Source organism: Euprymna scolopes, chromosome 43 (genome assembly GCF_053919585.1).
Source record: "Euprymna scolopes isolate OS-2025 chromosome 43, ASM5391958v1, whole genome shotgun sequence".
Taxonomy (NCBI): Eukaryota; Metazoa; Mollusca; class Cephalopoda; order Sepiida; family Sepiolidae; genus Euprymna; species Euprymna scolopes.
The window spans coordinates 23,331,736-23,356,310 of NC_136524.1; the positions used below are offsets into that span (position 1 = coordinate 23,331,736).

Genomic DNA, 24,575 nt, shown 5'->3' on the forward strand with positions numbered 1-24,575 from the left:
ATTTTAGTAGTGACTGAAACCATTTGATTGACATTACGCCCAATATTAAAAACAAGCACTGAATTCAAATGGAGACAATGATTAGATGATTGCAGCTTGTGCAGTAGAAGTGCAAAATTCAAGTTCATATGGTCTTATATAATCACTTGCCTCGACAACTTTTTCTGTGATTAAAGATATCCGTGCAATGGTTTGGGGGTGGGGGGCAGATGCTCCATATGTCTGTTATCAATGATTTGTCCTCGGGATAAACTCTATGCTGGGAAGATGTAATGCCTTCAGCAAATCGTCTGACCTAATGTGTTTAGTTTGGTCAGATTTCACATTGCAGAAAGTTTTAAATATATCATTTTTCAGTACTTGTGCAGATTTTGAACTGGACATATTTAAATGTCCACTCGGCTTTGCCTGGAATATGATGCCAACTGCCGGATTATGCCAAGCGTCACTGATGATCAAATCCTAACAACGGTATAAAATAGAAAAATAGTAAAATAAATGGAAGTTGTTTAAATAAAAAAAATTTAAAAAAAAACAATTACCTACTGTAACTTTGTTATTCATTTATTCATGTTTCATGGCAATCATTTTTTTATGCGTAACCATATTTTTTTTGTACTTTTTTATGCATAACCATATTTTTTTTGTACTTTTTTATGTATGACCATATTTTTTTGTACTTTTTGTTTTTATTTTTGATAGTGTTTGGCAATCAAAAGTTTTCCTTTTTTCAAAACAAATTATGTATTTTTTTTGGATCTTTCTAAAGGTTTTTTTTTTAAATTTTTTGTCAAAGAAAATTTTAAGAAAAGGTTTATGCACCTCCACATCCATCAATGTTGCATATGTCATTTGAGATCTGATTAATTTCTTATTTTGACAAAAAAAAAAACTACTTCTTCATGTGTCTGCAGTTGTTTGTCTAACATTAATAAATTCATAGTGCTGTTAGTCTCCATGCTTTCTATGTAACATCTACTTTTTTTTTTCTCTCTCTTCTAATATTTATCCAAATTACAGGCAAACCTGAACAATTGCTGTCATGTTCTGAGCAAAGCCGAGTAGATGCTTAGATACATCTGCTTCAAAATCTGCACAAGTACCCATTTTTTTAATATTTTTGTCTATGTAAATAAAGACATAAGGGGTTACTATTTGGGATCATGTTTAATAGGAGACTGTGGGTAGTTGAGCAGCAATACATTTAAACTTCTGCAGGTTAGTATAGTCAGGGATGCAAGAAACAGGGAGTAAATTCCAAAGTTTAGCAGCCTGAGAAGAGAAACTAATAAAAAGCTTTCTGGCATCTAAGGACCTCAGCAATGAAGGGGTGGAATTTTGCTGCTTTTTGGGTTAGTCAGGAGAGGGCACAAGTGCTATGAGTTCATCAGAGCACATTCCATTAAGGTACTTGTAATGTAGACACAGGAATGGAACATTGCTGCTATAGGACAGAGGTTGGAGCTTGGCCAATAGTGCTGGACCTATTAAATTTGAAATTCTTTTTGGGGGCCATGTCTAAGAATGAGATATTAGTGGTAGATGCACCAGCCCAGAAGTGGCAACAATACTCCATGCATGGGTGAATTGTTGCTTTATAAAAATATAGGATAATCTTTATTGTGAGTGATTTTCTGGAGATGGCTGTTAAAATTTTCCAAAGCTAAACATTTATTTGAAAAAAAAAAAATTACATGTGATGCATTCATAAAAGTAAATAAAAACATAGTTATTAAAAAATAACCATGGATATTCTTATTTATTATATTTAAAGTCAATACTAAAATGAAACAATCACTCATAGAACTTTTTTCAGCAGAAATGCAAAATCGTCTGCCATCATCTATTTCCCGTAAAGTGTGATGGGCAGTGGCTTGAACGCGTGAATATGTGTGATTGCTCAGTCCTCCATATAGATCATTGTTCGCTATTCTATCTCTCCAAGTGACACCTAGGACGGTTCTTAACATTCTGGTATAAGTACCATCTAGTCTTTTACACATTTCTTATAGTTCAACTTTTTAACTTGTGCAGCAAAACACTTTAAACTTTATATCTTATGAAAATGGAAACTTCAGTTCTGTTTTCAGATTTGATTTTCCAAATCTTGTCTAACTTATATAGCATCTTCTGTGCCAGCCCAATCTGCAATCCACAAACCAAGATATTAAAGATCATGCACCTGTTTAAATACATATCCACTCACTGTTTTTAAATTTGTCTCATCTTGATTAAACAACACTCTCTATGTCTCTCGCCCCTGCCCGCCCCCTTTCTCTCGCCCCTGCCTGCCCTCTGTCTCTCACCCCTGGCCGCCCTCTGTCTCTCGCCCCTGGCCGCCCTCTTTCTCTCGCCCCTGGCCGCCCTCTTTCTCTCGCCCCTGCCCGCCCTCTTTCTCTCTCCTCTGCCCAACCCCTTTCTCTCTCCCGACCGCTTTCTCCCTCTCCCACACTCCTTCTCTCTACCACCCTCTTTATCTCAGAATTATAATAAAAAATGCTGATTTTTTTAAAAAGTATCCCAGAAATTATTATATAACCAAATATCGTTTCCTTCAGCAATATTCATGCAATTTATATTTTCCAAAATTTGAATACATTTACAGTTTTAAAAAAAATAGATTTTTTTTTTTTACTATAGAGAGAATTCTGGTTAAGAACCTTTTTTTTCTTTTCTATTTTATTTTGACTTATCTTCCTTTTGTTTCATCAATATTTTATCAGTATTATGTTTGGATTATGGTAAACACTGTTGTTTGTATTATAATTTTTTTTAATTACCATGAGTTTCTGGACATAAAACGTTTATTTTGATTGAAAAAGCCTGTAAATATAAAATATAAAATCACTTATAACTTCATGATTGTTGCTGAAAAGTAAATCATTTTAGGAATTGAAAATTAAATTTATGCTTTTCTTTATTATTTTTAAATCTTAGGAAGCCCAAGGTGCAATTCACGAAAGTCGCTCATTAAGAAGCAAAGTGCACTTGGCTGAAGAAGCACAAAAAGCAGCGCGCAATTTGGAGCAGGGATATGGGGAAGCAATTAGGATCCTGGAAAAGGAAATTGTCCAACTGAAAACACAACTTAATCGGCAGCCGGTAGGTGTGAATAACTTCTTCTTTTTTTTTTTTCTTACTTTATAATAATTTTTTGTTGTTGTTAAATTACCTCTATCCCTTCCTTCTTTTCGTCTTTCGTTTTCTCTTTTATTTTCTCTCTCTTATCACTTTCTATTTTTCCTACTGGTTCTCTCTCTTTCTCTCTCTCTCTTTCTTTCCTTCTTTTGTTGCATAGGTGACATTCATATGGATGAGGGGAAGAGAGAAGGAGAACAACATTTATACATTTTACTGTCTGTGGTTCTTATAACATATATTTAGAGAGGAGGGTTATCAGTTCTTATGACACAGGAGGGGACAGTTATTACTTAGATGGAGAGGAGGACACATTACTTAGATGAGTTATACACAATGTTCATTAATAACAATGAGTGGGAACAAAGTTCATATTAATGATTATTTCACATTACATTCAATTTGATAGAATCGACGACAGGAAAACGCAGTTACAAAATATGATGTGTTCTATTATTACATTCGACTGGTTGCAATGATGATGACATCCAAGAATTCAAAGTCGACTACATGATTAAAACTTCCTCTCTCGCTTCCAAAGGGGGCTGCCTTCTCTGACGATGTCAGCTCTGTCTCTAACTTGACTTTCGACCCTGTCTGTCTAAAACTAGCAAACTATAGAATTCATTTCTCCATGACGTCATATGTGTGTCTGGCCACGTGATCGGTCCACATAGCCTAAACATACTTGCTTGGCACGTTTCCAAACCACTTTTGCAGACAATGAATTTTCTCTAACCTATTTTTCGACCTAACTTATTTTTCAACATATTTAAATTTGCTATTGTTCGTTCTTCTAACTGACCTTATTTTAATTCAGTTTTCATAAAAAAGAATTGAACAATCAAAATTCCTTTTACTCAAACATACCTACTATTTTATATTAATTTGAACAATGCGAATTCTTTCCTGAATCTATTTCCGAACCTTGCTTACCAAGTTCGACTCTCTGTCTACCTAATCTCATTTTTACTTATTTAATGTTTTTCTTACTTACAAGAAAAGGGGACCTTTCTTGTAACACTTTACTATCTGCCTCTAATTTTCCTTTTTCCCCCCTTTTACTCTTTTTCTCTTTTTTTTCTGTTTTCATTCTATCTTTCTGTTTTTTTCTACTCTTTTTTTTCTCCCTTCATCTCTTTGCTTTTTCTTTCTCCCTTTATCTCTCTTATACTCTCTCTCTCTCCCTCCCTCTTCCTCTCTCTCTCTCATGCATGATCTTGTCAATTCCACAGTTGAGAAAGATTGTGGAGGTGTATACAAAACCTCTATCATACTGCTTGAACCATTAAGATGAAAGAGGAATACAAATAGATCTACTTGAGCAGAAAAGAAACAGGATGACCAGGATTTCAGAAATGTCCACAGGATCCTTGTTGTTGGACTTCAGAAAGAGATCAACAGTGCATCAAAGCATTCAGAGACAAATGTTGCTGAAAACCAAATTTCTATAAAAAATACTAGAAAGAAATACCAGATATCCCCGGTGTACCTACTGAAAGGAATGGGAGATGCCCTAAGGACAAAAATTAAAGAGACTCTACTAAAAAAAAACAAGAACAAACCAAGAAGAACATGTCTAGCTTGATTGAATAAGCAAACAGATTCAAGGGACTTGAGAATGTGGAAATTGATAAAAATCAGGAACTAAACTAAAATGACATAAACTATATTTAATCAAATTATTGGTCCTTTAACAATGGAGGAAATGGACCTAGTAATTCACTCTCGTTTGTCCGTTTGTTTGTTTGTTTGTACTTTTCTCAATAACCATGCCTCGGATTTTTTTTTTCTTTTAATTTTGCACAAACATTAGTCATGGGGAATATAAATTTTTGCCAGAACAGATTTTCTGGTATAAATCTGGTTACCCCAATAGGGGACATTATCGGGGTAAATTTGTCCTCCTTAATATTTTTGCCTTTCTCATCCATGATTTACCTTCTCTTTTTTTCTCTTTAATTTTCCTTGTCTTTTTCCCTCGTTGCTTTTCCTTTTCTCTTTTCTTCCAAAATTATCCTCGTCTCTTTTTTTCCATAATTTTCCTCGTCTCCTTTTTTTCCATAATTTTCCTTGTCTCTTTCCTTCCTTAATTTTCCTTGTCTCTTTCCTTCCTTAATTTTCCTCGTCTCTTTTCTTCCTTAATTTTCCTCGTCTCTTTTCTTCCTTAATTTTCCTTGTCTCTTTTCTTCCTTAATTTTCCTTGTGTCATTTCTTCCTTAATTTTCCTCGTCTCTTTTCTTCCTTAATTTTCCTTGTCTCTTTTCTTCCTTAATTTTCCTTGTCTCTTTTCTTCCTTAATTTTCCTCGTCTCTTTTCTTCCTTAATTTTCCTCGTCTCTTTTCTTCCTTAATTTTCCTCGTCTCTTTTCTTCCTTAATTTTCCTCATCCCTTTTCTTCCTTAATTTTCCTCGTCTCTTTTCTTCCTTAATTTTCCTCGTCTCTTTTCTTCCTTAATTTTCCTCGTCTCTTTTCTTCCTTAATTTTCCTCGTCTCTTTTCTTCCTTAATTTTCCTCGTCTCTTTTCTTCCTTAATTTTCCTCGTCTCTTTTCTTCCTTAATTTTCCTCGTCTCTTTTCTTCCTTAATTTTCCTTGTCTCTTTTCTTCCTTAATTTTCCTCGTCTCTTTTCTTCCTTAATTTTCCTCGTCTCTTTTCTTCCTTAATTTTCCTCGTCTCTTTTCTTCCTTAATTTTCCTCGTCTCTTTTCTTCCTTAATTTTCCTCGTCTCTTTTCTTCCTTTATTTTCCTCGTCTCTTTTCTTCCTTAATTTTCCTCGTCTCTTTTCTTCCTTAATTTTCCTCGTCTCTTTTCTTCCTTAATTTTCCTTGTCTCTTTTCTTCCTTAATTTTCCTGGTCTCTTTTCTTCCTTAATTTTCCTCGTCTCTTTTCTTCCTTAATTTTCCTCGTCTCTTTTCTTCCTTAATTTTCCTCGTCTCTTTTCTTCCTTAATTTTCCTCGTCCCTTTTCTTCCTTAATTTTCCTCGTCCCTTTTCTTCCTTAATTTTCCTCGTCCCTTTTCTTCCTTAATTTTCCTCGTCCCTTTTCTTCCTTAATTTTCCTCGTCCCTTTTCTTCCTTCATTTTCCTCGTCCCTTTTCTTCCTTAATTTTCCTCGTCCCTTTTCTTCCTTAATTTTCCTCGTCTCTTTTCTTCCTTAATTTTCCTCCCCGCGTTGATTTTCTTTTCTTTTTCTTTGTTGAGTTTCTTTTCTTTTTCTTTGTTGATTTTCTTTTTTTCTTTATCTTTGTTGATTTTCTTTTTTCTTTTCTCTTACTCTCCATCCCCTCTCTCTCTCTCTCTCTCTCTCTCCATCCCCTCTCTCTCTCACTCTCTCCATCCCCTCTCTCTCTCACTCTCTCCATCCCCTCTCTCTATCACTCTCTCCATCCTCTCTCTCTCTCTCACTCTCTCCATCCCCTCTCTCTCTCTCTCACTCTCTCCATCCCCTCTCTCTCTCTCACTCTCTCCATCCCCTATCTCTCTCTCACTCTCTCCATCCCCTATCTCTATCCCCCCCCCTTTTTCTTTCAAGATCTTTAAAACATCTTTAAAAATGTTTTGCCAATTCATATTATTCCCTGATTCATTAGGCAGGTTCAAGAGCACTTGTCAAAACCTTGCTTTGCTTAACATTATCTCCATCACCATCACCACCTTCATTACAGCTTTACTCACAAAAGTGCATTCAAAGATTCTGAGCTTGGATTATGAGGCCGAAAAACTGCAGCTTCTACTTATTGACAACCGTTGCCATTGGCTCCGTTGTCAGCATCCATCTCCTCAAGGGCAGATTCGTTTTCATTAGACTTAAGTTCAACTGACATTCAATGTACATGTGCAGCCGGTTCATGCGAAAGCTTTCAGGCCGCCAATGTTGCCGTTTTAAGAGTTCATCGCTCTTATTATCTTCATCTGAAATATTTTTTCTTTCTCTCAAGTTGCTTTTTCACTTATTCTTAGAATAGTGTGTTGAATGCACAAAGTTATCCTTTATTTTTTGTATCTCTCAAAAAATAAAAATGTAATTCTTTTATTCAGAAAAATTCCCCGATTCAACGCCAACTTGCGGTGGCTGCTTGTCAGTTACGCAAAGTCGAATCAAGCAAGAAAACTTATGAAGTTGCTGTTGATAAGTTGTTGAAATTTGTTGAGGTAAAAACAATTTACTTCTACCTTTCTTTTTGTTTTAATATATTTTAACTTTTTTATTTTTGTTTTGGTCAAACAATTTTTGAATTTTTCCCTTTTTTTTTATTCATTATTATTTTGGCAAAAAAATATTTTTTTACACTTCTAAGAAATTAACAATTTATTTTTAGTTTTACCAAAAGATTTTTCATCTTGACAAAGTTCAGCCTATTATCACTATTTTTTCATACAAAAATATACAAATTATTTTAAATTATATTAGTAGTAGTAGTATCTTAAAAAAATTTCAAAAACAATTTCTTTTCCTTTATCCGTTATTTGTGATCTACTTGTGTTAAAAATTTAATATAAGCTATAAGTTTTTAATGTTCATTAAATATCAGATCTCAACTAAGTAATCAATTTTGTTATGTAAGGTGAACAAATATGGCTACTTTTCTCAGGTCTGATATTTACGGAACTTTAAACATTTATAACTTTTAATTTTTTTTACTTTTTAATGTAAATAGATTATAAATGAATAGCTAAAGCAAATTAAATTTTTTTTTTTTTTATTAATTTCTCAATTGTGTTTCCATTAAAATATTTTTTGTCAGCAATGTGTGTAGACTCTTACTGTTTACTTAATGTCTAAGAAAAATGCAATTTTATCCAATTTTCCGTAAAAATACCTTTTAACTGTAAATAACTTTTTACTCAAAGAATTTTAATAATTTTAGTATATGTTATTTTTGGCATAACAACTAAGTACGTAATATTGTTTTTGGTTAAAACGACATTTTTTTAAAAATCGATCTGTTGACTCTATCTTAACAAGCACTCTTTTTTTGTTATTAGAAAAATTAAATTTATTCAAAAATATTAACAAAACAATAAAGTATTTTAAGTTTGATAACCAAAAGTTTTTAAATGTTTTTTTTTATTTAAAAATATTTTTTAAGCTTTCAAAAAATTTCAACTTGTTTATCATCAAATGGAAAGTAGAAAGTGGTCCTTGGATTTTACTTTTCGCAGCCTTATAACTCATTTCCCTTATTTAGTCCTTTAGTCCTCACATTTAATGAGCAATGTTTCTAACAAGGGAAGAATTGCTGTTTTCTAGGTTGGAATATATCTATATTATACTCATCATTGATTAGTCTTTAATCTTGAAGTAATAATTTGAGGGGAGAGTTATAGTGCCTTACATCAAGTGGCTTCTTATTTACTAAGTAAATAAGACTAACAGAAAAGACACTTCTTGCTACTTAAAAAAAAGTTTTGTTTTTATTTTTAAATGAAAGTTTTTGTTTCAAAATTCTGTCAGACTATAAATAAACCAAAAGTAACCTTATGTTTAAAAGATATTGTTACATTATAGAAGACAAACAAAATATAAGAATAGGTGTGAGATAGCTTTTTCTTTTCTTTTTTTTCTTAAAAATTCAAATTGAAACATTTTTTTTTAAATGTTCATTCAAATTTGAAAAAAATAATCAACTCTAAAATAGCCAATATAATTTTTTTTGAATTGTATATTTATATTGTATATCTTTGCTACTTAACATTAGATAATATAAGTATTAAATTATCTGCGACTGATAATTTAACGCTTACTAAAGATTTGTTAAATTTGTTTATCTTTTGTTTTAATGTTTTTTTTTTTCTTGTAAATCTTGAAGGAACTTTCATTTTTAAATTTCTTTTTTTAAGCATGTTCAAGAAGTTCTTGAAGGAAATGCCAATCCTTTTAACAAGTAAGCCTACTTTTTACTTACATTACTATTCAGAATGTTTTTCTTTCTTTTTTTATTTCATTTCTTTAGTATTTTACTTAGTAAGACTCCTTGGAGCATAGGAGGATAACTGGAGAGAAAGAGAAAGATATAGCAAGTAGAATGAGACTATTTTTGGATTTTATAATTTAAAAAAAAATTTAACTGTCTTTGCAAAATTCAGTTATTTTTGTTTTATAAAATAACAAAACCTATTAAATTATTTAAAAAATACTATTTCATTTAAAGAAATTTTTTCTAAATAGTATAACCAGTTTAAAAAACTATATTTTAAATTACACTTCCAAATTAATTTGAAAATATTAGAAACCCAAATGCCAGTGTTGGTTAGCCATACCGAGGAGATCTTAAATATTTTATTAAATGATTAAAATAATTTTTTCTTTTATTTTTTGAGATTATAAGACACATTTTGAAAAGATATTTCTGGTGGTTAACCTCTCATGGAATGGAAAAAATACTCTGTTATTGATGGTTGTTTTAAGTCTGAAGTTAGTGTGTGTGTGCATGGTTGGCACAAGTTTTAAATATGAGTTTGATCACATCTTTCAACGCATTATTTCATAAAATTAATTTTAAAATATTAGAAAATCAATATTTTATAACATTATTTAGTTTTCCAAATTTTTAAAAATTAACCTTAGGGAATAATGTTTTCTAAAATGTGGCCAAACTTCTACTTCCAAATTAATTTACAAGTTAGTCTTGCTGCTATTCCCCTTGAAAAGGAAGTAATTATGAAATGTTTTTCCTACAAGAAATGGTTCTTTTAAAATGTACAAAATTAAAACTTCATTCATTTACTTTTTTAAATCTAAATTTTCTTCTGAACACAAAAGTAGTAGTTATTTCTTGAAAAAATATTGATCACTATATTTTTTTAAGAACTTGTCAACTTAGACGAAGCTAATTTTTTTTTTTACTTGGGAACCACCAGTTATCATGGCCTGAAGGCCACTTGAGGATAAAGGCTAATGAGTGTATGGTGGTAGTGTAGTAATCTTGAATGTTGTAAAAAAAAAAGACACAAGAACAGAGATAAATGTTTTTTATTTGTTTGAAAATAAAAAAAAATTAAAATAAAAAATACTATAGCAATCTGTTAATAAGTAATTGAAAAAAAGTTAAGCATTTTTTAATAAAAAAAAAAAAAATGGGAACGCTCAATACATCCACTGAGTAATTTCATAAATTTGTTCTGTTTGTAACAAACAACAAAATAATGAAGCTTTTTACAAATATGATAGTCGAAATTTCCTGTTTAGTTTATAAACAGAAAATATTCTTTAGTTCTGTGATTGAGTTATGCTTAAAAAATAATGTCTAATATCTTTTATAATGTCTGAGATTGCAGAGAAAAATTGAAGCTCATTGCTTGAGGTTCAAACACTGTTTCTCCCCTCTCCCCATCTAAAAGTAAAACATTCAACAAAGTCAGACTTTTCTTCTTATTTCATTAAATTTCTGCATTTATTGTCAATTAAAACTAATATGGAATTGTTCCTTATAAACAATACAGCATATCACAGCAATTAGTAATATATTTTCTAAAATGTGGCCAAACTTCTATTCTAATTATTTAACCAGTAGCTTGAAAAAAAAGAGAAAGAAATAGAAAGAAACTAGTTTTGGATTTTGGTTTTTATCTATTTATTTATTAAATTTAACTAGATTGCCAAGCTCATTTAATCATTTCAAACAATGTAATTTGGGTTGAATAGATAGCCAAATGAATTGTAATTATTTTTTTGTGTATATATATTCTCTCAAGTTTTATTTTACTTCAGTCAAGGGTCTCAGAAATCAAAGGGTCTCTTTCCTGGTGCTAATACTTTATTTCTTTATGAGATACATAAACATTTCAAATATTCCATTAAAGTTCTCTTTTATCTCTCACTGAGTTAGTAAACAACATAATTTTACTCTCACTAGTTGACCATTTAAATATGTGGTGGTATATCTTTCTTGTGGTCTCTTGGTCATACTCAATTCCAGGACAAGAATTCATCTATTCTGGTGGAGTATCCAGCTTTGAGTTACTTGAGGTACCATTCTTTGTAAAAACTAGTGTTGGTTAGCCATACCGAGGAGATCTTATTTGGGCTGTGAATACTATGTGATTGTGAGTATATAGTCAGTGTTTACTTCTAGGGAAAAGTATCTTTGTGCTATGTTGTACTGACAAACTCCTCTACTAAGAAACCTAAGCCACTCAAGGATAGCATCTAGTAGGCATTCAAGTTTCCCTGTGATGTGTATGTGTGTATCGAAAATATGAATATTTGCTAAAATCAGTGAATATTTGCTAAAATCAGTGAAAAAGAAAATTTTTTTTAATTTTCAGGTGTAAAGTTTTCTTTATTTTGCCATTAACTTTTCATGCGTCCTAATATTCCTCAGGTTAGAATATATTTCGTTCATAGGGAAACAAATTAAGATTAAGTAAAACATCAATCATAAAAAAAAATTAATAAGACTTTGTTTGAAAAAAAAAATGTTTAAATTATTACTTATATACTGAGTTTTGTTTGTTTCTACAATTTTATTTCCGGTATTCTTGTTATTGTAAGTTCACTTGCAATTATATATTGTTAAAAAAAACATTTGAATATTTGATGCTTGTTAAGATTGACAGATCGATTTTTTTTTTTTTTTTAATATTTCGTTTTAAGCAAAAACAACAGTACTTACTTGATTGTCATATCGAAAATAGTAATATATCCAAAAATTATGAAAATTCATTGAGTAGAAAGTTATTTATAGTTAAAAATAATTTTTACGGAAAATTGGGTAAAATCGTATTTTTTTTTTTTTTAGATCTTATAAAGTAGATGGTGAAGAGCACATACACAGGGGACATAACTCAAACACAATTTTTTGATTACTTGTTCAGAATAACCAGCATTATAGCCTTATAGTGATGGACTATTTTTACTAAAAACAATAGCAATTTTAGTTGATGAATTTTTGTAATTTTGGGATATATTACTATTTTCGACATGACAATCAAGTATGTAAAATTGTTATTGCTTAAAACGACATATTCTTTAAAAAATTAGTATATCAACTCTATCTTAACAAGCACTGAATATTTACTTGAAATAAAAGAAATTAAAATTGTTTTGTTTTTTAATTAATGTTTGCAAACCATGCTAAAATAATGACATGAAAACCACTCTTAACATGGTGAGATGGTAGGTGGAGGGGAATTTTTAACTATTTTGTACTTTCGCCTAACAATTTAAAAAACAAAAAAATAAAAATTGAATTTAACTCGAAATTTCTATCTAAAAAAAAAAATAGCATGGTCCATAAACTGCATGAACACATAAAAAAGTTGCTTTTGATTGTAGAGTTATTTTTTGCCTTTTAATTTTTTTTTTTTTTTTTTTTTTTTTTTTTTATCTTATAAAAGATGTTGTAAAACATTTTTAATTTTATTTTTAAGGCAATCAACCTTAAATAATCAAGAGAGCAATTTAAAATCATCAAAGTTGAAGAAAACTCCTGCCACAAAGATTCTTGCAAATGAAGCCAAAGATTTAGTGCGAGGCGTCAAATTGCTCATAGATTCACAACGTAAGTTGAGATAAAATCTGTTTTTTGTTTTTGCATTTTAATTCCATTAATCATAAGATCTCTAAAGTGAAGTGACATTGAATTCGGTCAGTACCAGATTGGTGACCATTTTGAAATCCCAGGTGCTGTATGTAGGAGGAAAGCAACATATATCTGCAAAAATTTGCAACCCTGAAGATATTTTTAGCAAGTGTTTTTTAAATATATTGGATCGAAATCCTCTTGTGATGAAACAATTACCCCCTTCCCTGGAATACTGTTCTCAAAAACAAACCAATTTTAATTCTTTTTCCATTCATTATTGAAAATTGAAATTTCCCACATTTATTTGCTCTTCATCAAAAACCCTTGTAAACATTTTTTTTTTTTCATTTTAAAATTTTTTATTTCCATACTTTGTGGACCAGGCGCGAATGCAGACCCCACAATTTTAATGAATCACCGTTCTGCCAGATCAAACATACCCATTCCGGTGTCTCGATACATCTTCTATCATTATATGTGATCAGTTTTCTATAATAGTCAATCATATAGGAACCTATTCGTGACCACACACACACACAGGTGTTAAGCTTTATATTATAGGTATATATTTATAATATATATATATATATATATATATATATATATATATATATATATATGATAGACGTGCATGTTTTTCTATGGACGCATTAATGTTAATGATCGCGTGGGGTCAAAGCTAATCTAAACAGTCTCTTTGTGTCTGATTTACATCCTTCTGAAATCGAAATACAAAGGCTCCATTTATTCCCGTCCTGTCAGTATTAACTAGCTTGATGTTGTCCCGTCGACCATGCACGGGAGTCTGGTTGAAGTGAAATAAACTTGAAACGTTTTAATCCTCTCGATAGAGACATTTGTGGCACTTTGTAATACATCAAATATGAACGCAAAGATAAGTAGTAAAGTCTTAAGATATTGAATTAAAAAAACAAACACTTTGTTTGTACAAAAAATAGCTTACTTAGCCCTCAAAAGTGAGAGTTTAACAGGCCTGGCTTTGCACAATCAAAGCAAAGAAAAAGACGTCACATATATGTTCTACAGAAGCCCAAAATATCTATTTTATTTTAAAACTTATAGAGGAATTGAAACCTTATTGTACCCTTATTTATTTATTTTTGAAGATTATAAAGAATATTCACTAATTTAGATAATCCTATAAAAAGGAAGTGCTTATTCAATTAGAATATTTTTTTTTTTTTTACATGATGACTCGATTTATTTTCAAACATGTGACGATAAAATAAAGTAAAAGAGAATTTTAAATGTGAAAAAAAAAAGTCAAAATCAATGATTACACTGACAATTTATTCATTGAAAATATAGGCTAAAATAATTTTTTAATAACTAGACTACTGTGACCCGTTGGGTCAGTATGTTATATTAGCTATGGAATCCATGTATGAGCGTGACACTTGTGACGTAAAGAAAATAGTTTTTTTTTTGTTTTGTTTTTTTGACATAACAGAAACATTTCTGTGAAAGTTTATTAAAATGAAAAATCATGGACGGATCACTCAAGCATGAAAAAACAATCCTCCCTATTCGTGTAAAGTTACCTATTTTCTGAATAATCGCTTAAAAATCGAAAATTAAACATGATTTTCCTACAAATCGAACACTGACGAAAGTCATTTAGCAGCAAAAACGCACATGAACCTACCGATGAGGAATGAAAAACCCATATTGGAATCCTTCAACCAAGTTATAGAAACTTAAAATCTAAAAAAAAAAAATAAAACCTGAAGCAAAAAAATAAAACCTAAATAAAATAAAATAAAATAAAACTAATATTGAAACAGATTAGTAAATGTGTGAACAAATTCACCATTCTCACACAACTCTTTTGTATCTATAAATGTAAACAAAAAATAAAAAAAGAAGGAAGGAAAAGGGACGGATAGAGAGTAGTAGTAGTCTTGGCCTTACAATTGTTCTTATGTTTGTCAATGGGTTAAAGTTCTTTAGTTGTAAGAAAATAGCGACAGAATAGTTGTAATAAAGAATAGTTGCAAAACACCCCCACTCTTTCCATGTTAAATAATAATTTTGAAATAATAATGTTAATATTTCAGTGCGCAGGTCAAAATCTGCAAGAGAAGCGAGTTGTGTTTATTTGTTTACATTGTTATGGGTTAATGTTTATGCGCGCATGCGCAACCGGATGTCGTAAACCGGAAAGTGGATTACATCACTCGTTACAAGGTCATTTGAGTTTTATAATTATATAGATTAAAGCGAGTACAGTGGGTAGGATGCAAATCCTATTTCCTTTTTTTGTTTTGTTACAATTTTGCCCATCCATATTCGTTCAAATTAATCGTTATTAAAAATATTATTTTTTTAAATTATTTTTTTTCTTGATGATCCTGGATCTAATTTTTTTCAGTTTATTTTTATTTTCAGGATTATAAAAATAATTTCTTAGTCTCATGTTTACACCATCATGTTTGTGCAAGAAAAATATCATACAGCATGTCCCAAAAGAATCTGACGGATTCTAAATTTGATTAACTTCCTCAATATTTAAGTTATGCTTACCAATTTTCATATGTAGGTAGATGAGCCTCTCCGTGATGTTTTGAGATATAATAAGATATCATAGTCTACTTATTCTAATTTTATTTACACAACTTAATCTAGGGTATGTTTTTCACAAGGTCTAATTTTAGTTATTAAAATTAATGTTACTCAAATGTCCACCATTTTCATTTTCACACTCTTGTGCTCTCTGTAGGGCATTGTCCATCATATCACTTAATGTTTCAGGCCTTATGGCCCTAATTTCCTCCTCTATATTGTTTTTAAGAGCATTTATTGTGGCTGGTTTGTTTGCATATACCCGCTCTTTAAGGTAATCCCAAAGGAAGAAATCTGCACATGTGAGATCTGGCAAGTGGGATGGCCAATTTCTCACAGCCACGAGAAATTATTCGGTTGCCGAATATGTCCTGGAGCAGATTTAATGTTTCTCGTGCCATATGCACTGTTGCGCCATCCTGCTGGAACCACATTGGTGGTTTGTTTTGTACCCAAGATCGAACAAAATCTTCAAGCATCTGGTGGTACTGAGCTTCTGTCACTGTTACATTCTCTCCTTCTTTATTTTCAAAAAAGTAAGGTCTGATTACTTCATCCGCCATTTTCTCCACACCATACTGTACATTTTTGAGGGTGTAACTGCCGTTGTGCTGTTGCGTGGGGATTTTCTGACCCCCAAATCCTGCAATTTTGCTTATTTATGAACCCATTCAGATGAAAATGGGGCTCAGCGGACATAATGAGGTTTTTGAGAAAGTTTGGATCTCCATTGGCCAAGTCTTGGAATTGCATGGCGTATTCCAGCCTTTTTTCCGGATCGTTTGGCTGAAGCTCTTGCACCAATTGAATTTTATATGGAAATTTTCCCTCTTCATGAAGCATTCTGTGAAGAGATGATCGAGACCCCAATTTGACTTTATCTCCTTCTTACTGATGTGGATGGATCCTCGGCCACACTCTCTGCTAATCTGACGATTCTCATCACTTTTTGCCGTATGGAGTCTACCAGATTTAGGGAGGTCACATACAGACCCTTGCTCATGAAATCGATCCATTTACTGCATTGGGAGTAGGGGAATTTCTTGTGTTGAAGTTTCGTCGAAATTCTCTTTGAGTTTCTGATATTGACTCATTCAACCGAAAATACGACTCTACGATAAATATCCACTCATCGGTAGTATAACAACTCATGATGACCTTGGAAGGGTTACTTAGATGATCTGAAAAAAATAAAATAAAAATGTAAAAAAATTAAGAAAGTTATAATTTTTTTTTAACCATCCGCTTCTTTTGGGAGTTTTTTGTGAGAATTGTTATCATAAAATCACATGAAATATTTTTTGTGATTATATTATTTTTTTGTGAAAATATTGAATAAATGCTTAATTCAATGATAATAGCGATAGTTTGAGAAATTAATTTTTCTTCAAGTTATGTTGATTTCATTAACTTGGGAGATTTTTTGGTAATGTTCCTGAAATATTAAAAAAAAAATTTTTTTAATATTTCAACAATTTATAAAAAATTTTTAACAATTTATAAAAAATTTTCAACAATTTATAAAAATTTTTTAACAATTTATAAAAATTTTTTAACAATTTATAAATAAAACAAACAGAAATCAATGTGTCTTTTTTTTGTTTTTAGTACTTCAAGCTTTAACTTTAACAAAGGTGTTTTTTGTTTATAAAAAATAATACATTTTCACTAAAATTTAAAACAAAATAATGAACTCATTATGCTCTGTGATTGTTAATTATAAATACTGAAAATTTTATTAGAATGGGTTGTTTTCTGAATTTTGGTGGTTTTTTTGTTTTTGTTTTTTTTGTTTTTTAATGAAGAGAGAGGTCAAAATGTTTATGAATTTTAGGGATCGGCCATTCATTTTGCACGATATACCTAAAACACAGTCTCTCACTTTGTCATAAATAATTCTTTAGTTAAAAAACAAATTACTTGATCAATTTTGCCATTTTTGGAATTTGTGTGCATCATAAAAAATCTTTTGTATTTTTGATGTTAGGTAGAACTTTGAACTTGCGCTGAAAAAGCTGTTCTTTTAATATAATGCTGTTATTAAACAAATTATTTAAGTTACATTTAAAAGCAGACATTTTGGAAAAAAATTTTATTTTTGAAATAACACTTGTGCAAAGAATTTCGGTAACTTGTATGAAGGTTACGAATATTCAATTAAATATCACTACCCAGATGTAAGATTGGCAAGGATTTATAATGGTTATTTACATTCTATCAGGAACTTTGAAGCATATTTAAAAATAGATTTAAACAAAGAGTTATCATTTCATACATTGTTGGACAGATTAGAAATACAAACATTTTTTCTGGTCAATGTGGTTTCACATAGCATAAGATCATTATATTCGGTTTAACGTCTGTTTTATATGCTGGCATTGACTAATCTATCTCTGGCCAGGTCTTTATTTACCCCTCCTCCCCTTTCTCTGAAATCCATCTTTATCACTTCCTCCCATGTTCTACTTAGGCTTATGCTGTCAACTGGACCTGCTACTTCAACTGTTCTACTTTTACTAACCCAAGAACTCTCTTTCATTATCATATTCAACTTAATGTTTGCTTTTCATGCAGATATTAACTCCCAAACTAATCTCTTTCTGGCCTGTGAAATAAAAAAGCTGACATGGTGGCCAAAAATTTCTTAAAACTCCAAATAAGGTCCCATATACGTGTTATATCTAGGTTTTTCATTATTAGTCTTTTCTTGTTGTTGTTGTTGTTATATCTTATTAAAAGTGATGCTTAGAGAGTCTTAGAGACTTAGAGAGAGATGTTGTTGTAAGAGGGATTGTTCGTGTTATAAAGAGATTCATATTTATAAAATGTTCATACTTAGAAGTGTAGAAGAAGCTCTTAGAGTGAGGAAACAGTGTTCACTGTTCAGACAGTCTTAGTGTTCACATTGTAGATATGAGATGTTTATGTAAAGACATTTTAAAACACATGATATATATAAGACATATATAACAATTTTCACTTTACCTTTTGGTAGAATTACAACTCAAAAGACAACGTTTATAAAAACACATGATGGGTTTATTTCTTCTCCCGACCGGTCGTGGTTTTCTGAGTCAAGAATTCAAAGCTTCACATTCTAAGTTTCAAAAGTGACCGTCTCGCTTCTAGACGTTCGAATCCCAACTGCAGACTATCGTCTGTCGTCCTCAAACTTTCTCTGACTTTCCCAGTTCTCTAAAGTTTCTAACTATATCGAGAACTTCCCGTTTTCCATGACGTCATACACATGTTAAAACATGTGTCTTCTTTCACGTGTTCTGGAAATGCGTGTCCAAAACTTTTTCCTTTGTTTACAAAAGGAATTTTAACCTATATTCCCAGTAACCTATATTTCCAATATGCTAAAAACATGTTTATTAAATTATCCTATAGTTGCATTCCTCAATTGAATTTTCATAACAGAATTGACAACGCACATTCTTTTCTTGAAACTATTTTATCTCTAAGCTAAACAATGGTTTGTTTTCACATTCCATTCGCTAATTCTCTCTCGTAATCTATTTCTAAACCTAAATTACGAGGTTCGAATTTCGTCTATTCTATTTCATTTTCATTTTAACTAAATCTCTATTTTTATACTTACATGAAAAGGGGACAGCCCTTATCATGTAACATACGGACTACAAACATTCAATAAACAATTTTATTACACAGAAATGGCAAGAAAACTGGAACAATTGCCAAAATAACAAACTCTTCTAAATTACACTTCTACTTAAAAAAAAAACAAAGAAACCCTACTAGATACCAGAAAATCACATGAAGAAGTAGTCTTATCATATATCTGGATAGGAAACACATATATAACTCACTCCTGCATACTAAAAAGTGAAGAACCTCCCAAATGTATACCATGTCACGAACCTTATACGGTGAAACACTTTTTACTTGACTGCTATGACCTCACACAAATTTGTCAACACTACTACAAGGCTACAAACTTTGATAAAGAAAATCCTAAAACCATTCTAAATTTCTTAAGAGAAAATCTTTACGATAAAACATAAAAACCATCCAATAACAAACTACACCAAAACATTGCCTGAATATACCCAGCGAAAATCGACTCTAAAAGTATCCAAAATTTAAATCTTGCATACAGCATTACATGACTCAAAGAAGGTTGATATGCTGGTTAAACAAACTATTTCTGGACAGGTCTTTATTTGCCCCTCTTTCTCTCAAATCCATCTCCCATGTTTTACTTGGGCTTACGTTGCCAACTGATCCTACTACCTTGACTGTTCTGCGTCTACTAATGTAAGAACCCCCATTCAATGAGCAAACTATAAAAACCACCTGTTCTGCAAGTATGTCTCTATGTTGTACAGATTTAATTTTCCTCTGAGGTCATCAGCTCTAAGCCTGCCTTTAAGACTTGCATTGCACATTCATTACATCATTCTCATTTTCCTCCATGCAAAAGAGAAATTGTGAGAAGTGCGTTGAGAGTTAATTTTTAAGAGTGTAGAATATTCAAAAGAAATTTACGGGTTCTTATCCAGAATTCAACCTATATTAAAAAAAAAAAAGAAAAATAAAGAAAAATCTGTATGATGTATGTACCTGTGATAAAACAAGACATCTTATTCTTAAAATCACATACATTGATCAAGTAGTTTTTTGTTGTTTTTTTTTTTTTACATGAGAAATTCAAATTTTGTGAGTATTCAAGAAGTGACTGTCTCACCCACCAGTTTGAAAAAAAGAATGTTAAGCAACAAAGGAAAGATAACTCAGCATAACTTTATACTTACCAGATTTATGTTGTAATGCATACAGATTCCAATTAATTGCTTAAAAATGATTTTCTTTATAAAAATAAAATTACTTGATCAATTTATGTGGTTTCTGGAATATGATATTTTTGTTTTGTCATGAGTACATACATCATACAGATTTTTGTTTTTTTGATATTAGAGGAATTCTGGACAAGAACCAATTAACATGTTTTTTGATCACTCAGCTTATTGTGGTAATCGATTTATTTATATCTTTATAGCTTTGCCCTATGGTTGGGAGGAAGCCTACACATCAGATGGCATTAAATATTACATCAAGTAAGTATGTCTTTGTTTTTATCAATAGTTTCTTTCTAAACATTTTATTACGTTTATAAATTCTTACAAATGTATAAATGCTTTTTTGGCTTATTCTTAGAGTTCTCTCCCCCTGGTTAACTCTTTTTCATTCATTTTCTATAATTTCCAAGCTCGTTATAGACGACATTAGTACTCTTGTTAACATACTATTAATTGAATGATTGCTTAAAAAAGTTATCTGATCTTTTTATATTTACTAATATTACTCTTGTTTACCCCCTAAACAAAGTGTAATACCACTTAGATGTAGAATGTAGAGGGATAGTGTTAATTAGGGCGGAGTTGTACAGTAAGATGTTTGTTCACATTACATTTAAATTTCTGCATGTTAGTGCAGTCAGAAGATAAGCAAAAGAAGTCCAAGAGATGAAAAAAAAAAACTATTAGAATTGAAAGCTTTCCGGCATCTGAGGATCTTTACAATGTAGAGGTTAGGGTTTTTGCTGATTGTATTGTTGGGAGTATTTACATTTAGGGAACACCAGTGCAGAAAGTTTGTTTGGGTATATTCCATTGAAGTAAAACAAACATTGCATTGATGGGACAGGGGATGGAGCTTAGTAGACTGTGTGGGACCTGTTAGATTTAAAAACTCTTTTTTTTTAACCCTGTCTAAGAGGGAGGGACTAGTGATTAGTGCACCAGCCAAGATGTGGCAACAATGCTCCATACATGGGTGAATGGTGGCTTTGTAGAGATATAGGATACTAGCCAGTGTGAGAAGGTTTGCTAGCACTATAAAGGGAGCCCACTTCCTTTACAGCAAACTTGGCAGTATCTTTCATGTATGTATTTGTTATTGTTCTTGATACTTATGAATGTTAAACCAAAAAGTTTGAATGATGGACTCTCATTGGCTATGGCAATTAATGGTTGAAAAGGTTTCTTACAATTGTTAAAGGAAAGGAGCTTTATCTTAGTACCATTAAATAGTAACTACCATTTCTGTCCCCATTCAACTACATACTGGGGGCATTTTATTAGGATTCCATCATTTCATTGCATATGTGTGTGTATTCGTCTTGCTTACATGTTGAGAATAGAGTGTAATGTCATCAGCAAATATACCTATCTTGGAGGTCGTTTTGTCATAAAGGAAGTTGTTTATAAAAAAGGTGCTTATCCAGAATTCCACCTGATTTAAAAAAAAAATAAAATACAGAAAAATGTTTATGTATGTACTTGTCATCAAATTAAAATGCCATATTCTAAAAATCATGTATATTTTTAAATTAAAACATCAATTTTTATGAGTAAGCTGGAATTTTTGATCTGCCAGGTTTATTAAAGAGAGATAACTCAATTCTGACTATGAAGATCATAATAAACCTTGTAATGGATACAATTTTTTTTTTTTTTTTTTTTTTACATAGGCATCACCACTTATCAAGGCCCAGAGGCCACTCGAGGATAAGGGTTAAAGAGTGTACAGTAGAAATTGGACAATATAGTAACCGTTAGTAATGGAGATTCAGTAAATTTGTTAACTTATATGGAACGGCTCATCAAAAACTTGTTTACGTTAGACTTGAAGACAACCATATTGTAGTCATCTGGAAAGCAGAAAAACGGAAGACAGTTCCATAGACGTGCAGTTCTAAGAAAGAAACTTTGCTCATGGAACCTACGTTTAGGTTTAGGCACAGATAAAGAGTAGGGGAAATTAGTGATAGTGTTTTCTGCTAGATGGGTGTTTCTTGTGAAAGTTTGGCAAGGGGGGACCATAGAATGGAGCTCAGCCGAGCACTTTCCATGAAAATAACGATAAAGCAAACTCGCAATATCTCTTCTGTGAGAAAAAGGTTGCAGGGAAGAGAAAAGGACATCCACCACAAGGCTACGAAGTCTATTTTGAACTTTATCAAGGCAGGACAAGTCCTTTCTAGCAGCTCCTGCCCAGATGTGGCGACAGTACTCCATCCTTGGACGTACCTGGCTCTTATATAGATAGAGAATTTACTCTTAAAATCGCTACAACGCATGTAAAAATGAATTTTGTATTTAAAAAAAAAAATCTGTTCTATCAATTTATATGATTTTTGGAATATGACATTTTGTTTAGTGACGAGTACATATATCATAAAGATTTTTTCTGTATTTTTGCTTTTTAGTGAGATTGAATTCTGTACAACAACCAAAATATTTAAGAAAGTTAAATAAAATAAAAACTAATTTAAAATTTGTTTTTGGCGCAAAGGCGACCTCCAAGATAGATATATTTGCTGATAAAATTACACTTTATTCTCAATATGAAGGAAAAAACGACTACATATGCAAGACAAAAGCACAGATGTTATCCAAACAGATCCAGATTCTGAGAGTTAATTTCTTTTTAAATGCTTAGAAGATAAAAATTTGACTTAATAAATAAAACTTTTTTATCATGGCTATTTTGTTTTATTTCTTTTATCTATATATATTTTTTTCTCCAGCCACATCAATCAAACAACAACCTGGGCCCATCCTGTAACAGGTACCCAACAGTTTATGCCTTCGGTAGCCCCTCCACAAATCAACAGCGGTACAAGCTCTTCAAGTGCAGTTGGGGCTTCGGTGATACGAAACAAAGCTGTCTCACAACCAGGACCAGGAATCCTGAAAGAACCCAAGAACTGAATTTCAAAACTACCTGATGCTTGAATGATGAGTTTATTGCAACTAGTGATTATTTATTTTTTATTATTTTTTATTATTATTGGATAATCAATATTATTTGCTTTTTTTTTTCTTCTTGTTTCTAACTCTAGGTTTATAATAATAATAATAGTTTTTTTTTTTTTTATTTTGTAAATCATTTTTCGTAAATTCTTAATTGCATTTAAATTTGATAATTGTAACAGAGTGCATGTGTGAATTTTTTAAAAAGTTACGATATCCATAAAGGGAAGTAAGTCATGAACAACTTCCCTTCAAACTTGAAAATTGACTTAGCAGCTCAGAAACAAAAATCAGTGTATTTTATCATGATTTCTTATTTCAAATATTTTTTTAAAATCATAATTGTATTAATAACATTTTTATACATTATATAAAAACATACAATTTAAAATCATGCAAACAAATTATAAATAACTCAAAAAAATAAATAAATTGAACTTTAAGATGTTTTGTCATAAAAAGAAAATTACAAAATCTCTTAAACAAACTGCTGATTTAAAAAAAAAAATTTTTTTACAAAGTTTTAATGCTGATTACTATCCCAAATTTTTAAATTCATCTTTTTTATTAATTCCATTTTTAATTTTGAATAACTAAATATGCTATTTTAAAGAAAATGTTGATTTACATTTTATACTTTATTTTTTTATTTATGGTGCTAAAATAAAAAGATGAATTTATGGTGCTAAAATAAAACAAGAATGAATTTGATTATATAATTAAATTTTAAAATTAAAAAGAAAAGTGTTTTTAGAATTTAAAAAAAAATATTTTTAAAGGCTTAAATCACAATAATAAAAACAATTTAAAAATGCCAAATCATTAATTGAAAACAAAATGAAATAATAAATATGATCATAAGAAAAAATGTGAATGAATTTGATGAGTACATTGGCATATATATATATATATATATATATATATATATATATATATATCCATCCAAGGAGGCTGAACAGTCCAGCATAGGAGACTAACTAAAAGTCACCTTTGTTTGGATTTGAAACCGACGGTACTGATGTTCTGGTACTCTGTAACACACATATAAGGTCAATGCATAAAGGTCTCCCACTTCATAAATTGATATATAAAAAAGAATAAACATAATTATCTAATTTAAAAACAGTATTATATTACTGAAAAGTTATAAAAAAAATGGTATTGGACAAAATGGTGAATATTATTGCTGAATATATTGAAGAATGATTCCTGAAAGTTCTTCCTCACTCTTGTGATCTTTGGAGTTGTATTGGTTTCCTCTAATTCTTTCCTTCAAATCTTCAAACATTTAAGGACAATGACATAAAACCTGTTCCTTTAAATATCCCCAAAGAAAAGTAAAGTCCCAGAATGTTTAATCTGGTCACATTTGTAGTCCATGCTAAGATTTTTTCTTAACTCTTTCATGCATGATTTTTTCCAGAAATTCTATGTATCTGATCTAACTTGTTCTTGAACCACATCTTCAAGTTGAACTGACTTCCAAAAAGACTGCAACTAATATTCCTTGGTCAAGATGGTTTAGACAATTAGCAATATATAATA

General features: G+C 30.9%; 1 protein-coding gene across 3 annotated transcripts in view; it reads left to right on the forward strand.

Annotated features, from left to right (window-relative positions):
• The window catches only part of LOC145268236 (uncharacterized), a 188,506-nt gene extending 165,010 nt beyond the window's left edge, over positions 1–23,496 (forward strand). For all 3 annotated transcript variants that reach the window (XM_080123560.1, XM_080123559.1, XM_080123562.1), the window contains 6 exons: positions 2,938–3,102; positions 7,178–7,291; positions 8,981–9,024; positions 12,512–12,642; positions 20,273–20,330; positions 22,805–23,496. In XM_080123560.1, coding sequence (XP_079979686.1) covers positions 2,938–3,102; positions 7,178–7,291; positions 8,981–9,024; positions 12,512–12,642; positions 20,273–20,330; positions 22,805–22,988 — 696 coding nt within the window. In that variant the 3' untranslated portion in view covers positions 22,989–23,496. The remainder of the gene's footprint in view (positions 1–2,937; positions 3,103–7,177; positions 7,292–8,980; positions 9,025–12,511; positions 12,643–20,272; positions 20,331–22,804) is intronic.
• Positions 23,497–24,575: the final 1,079 nt, after the last annotated feature.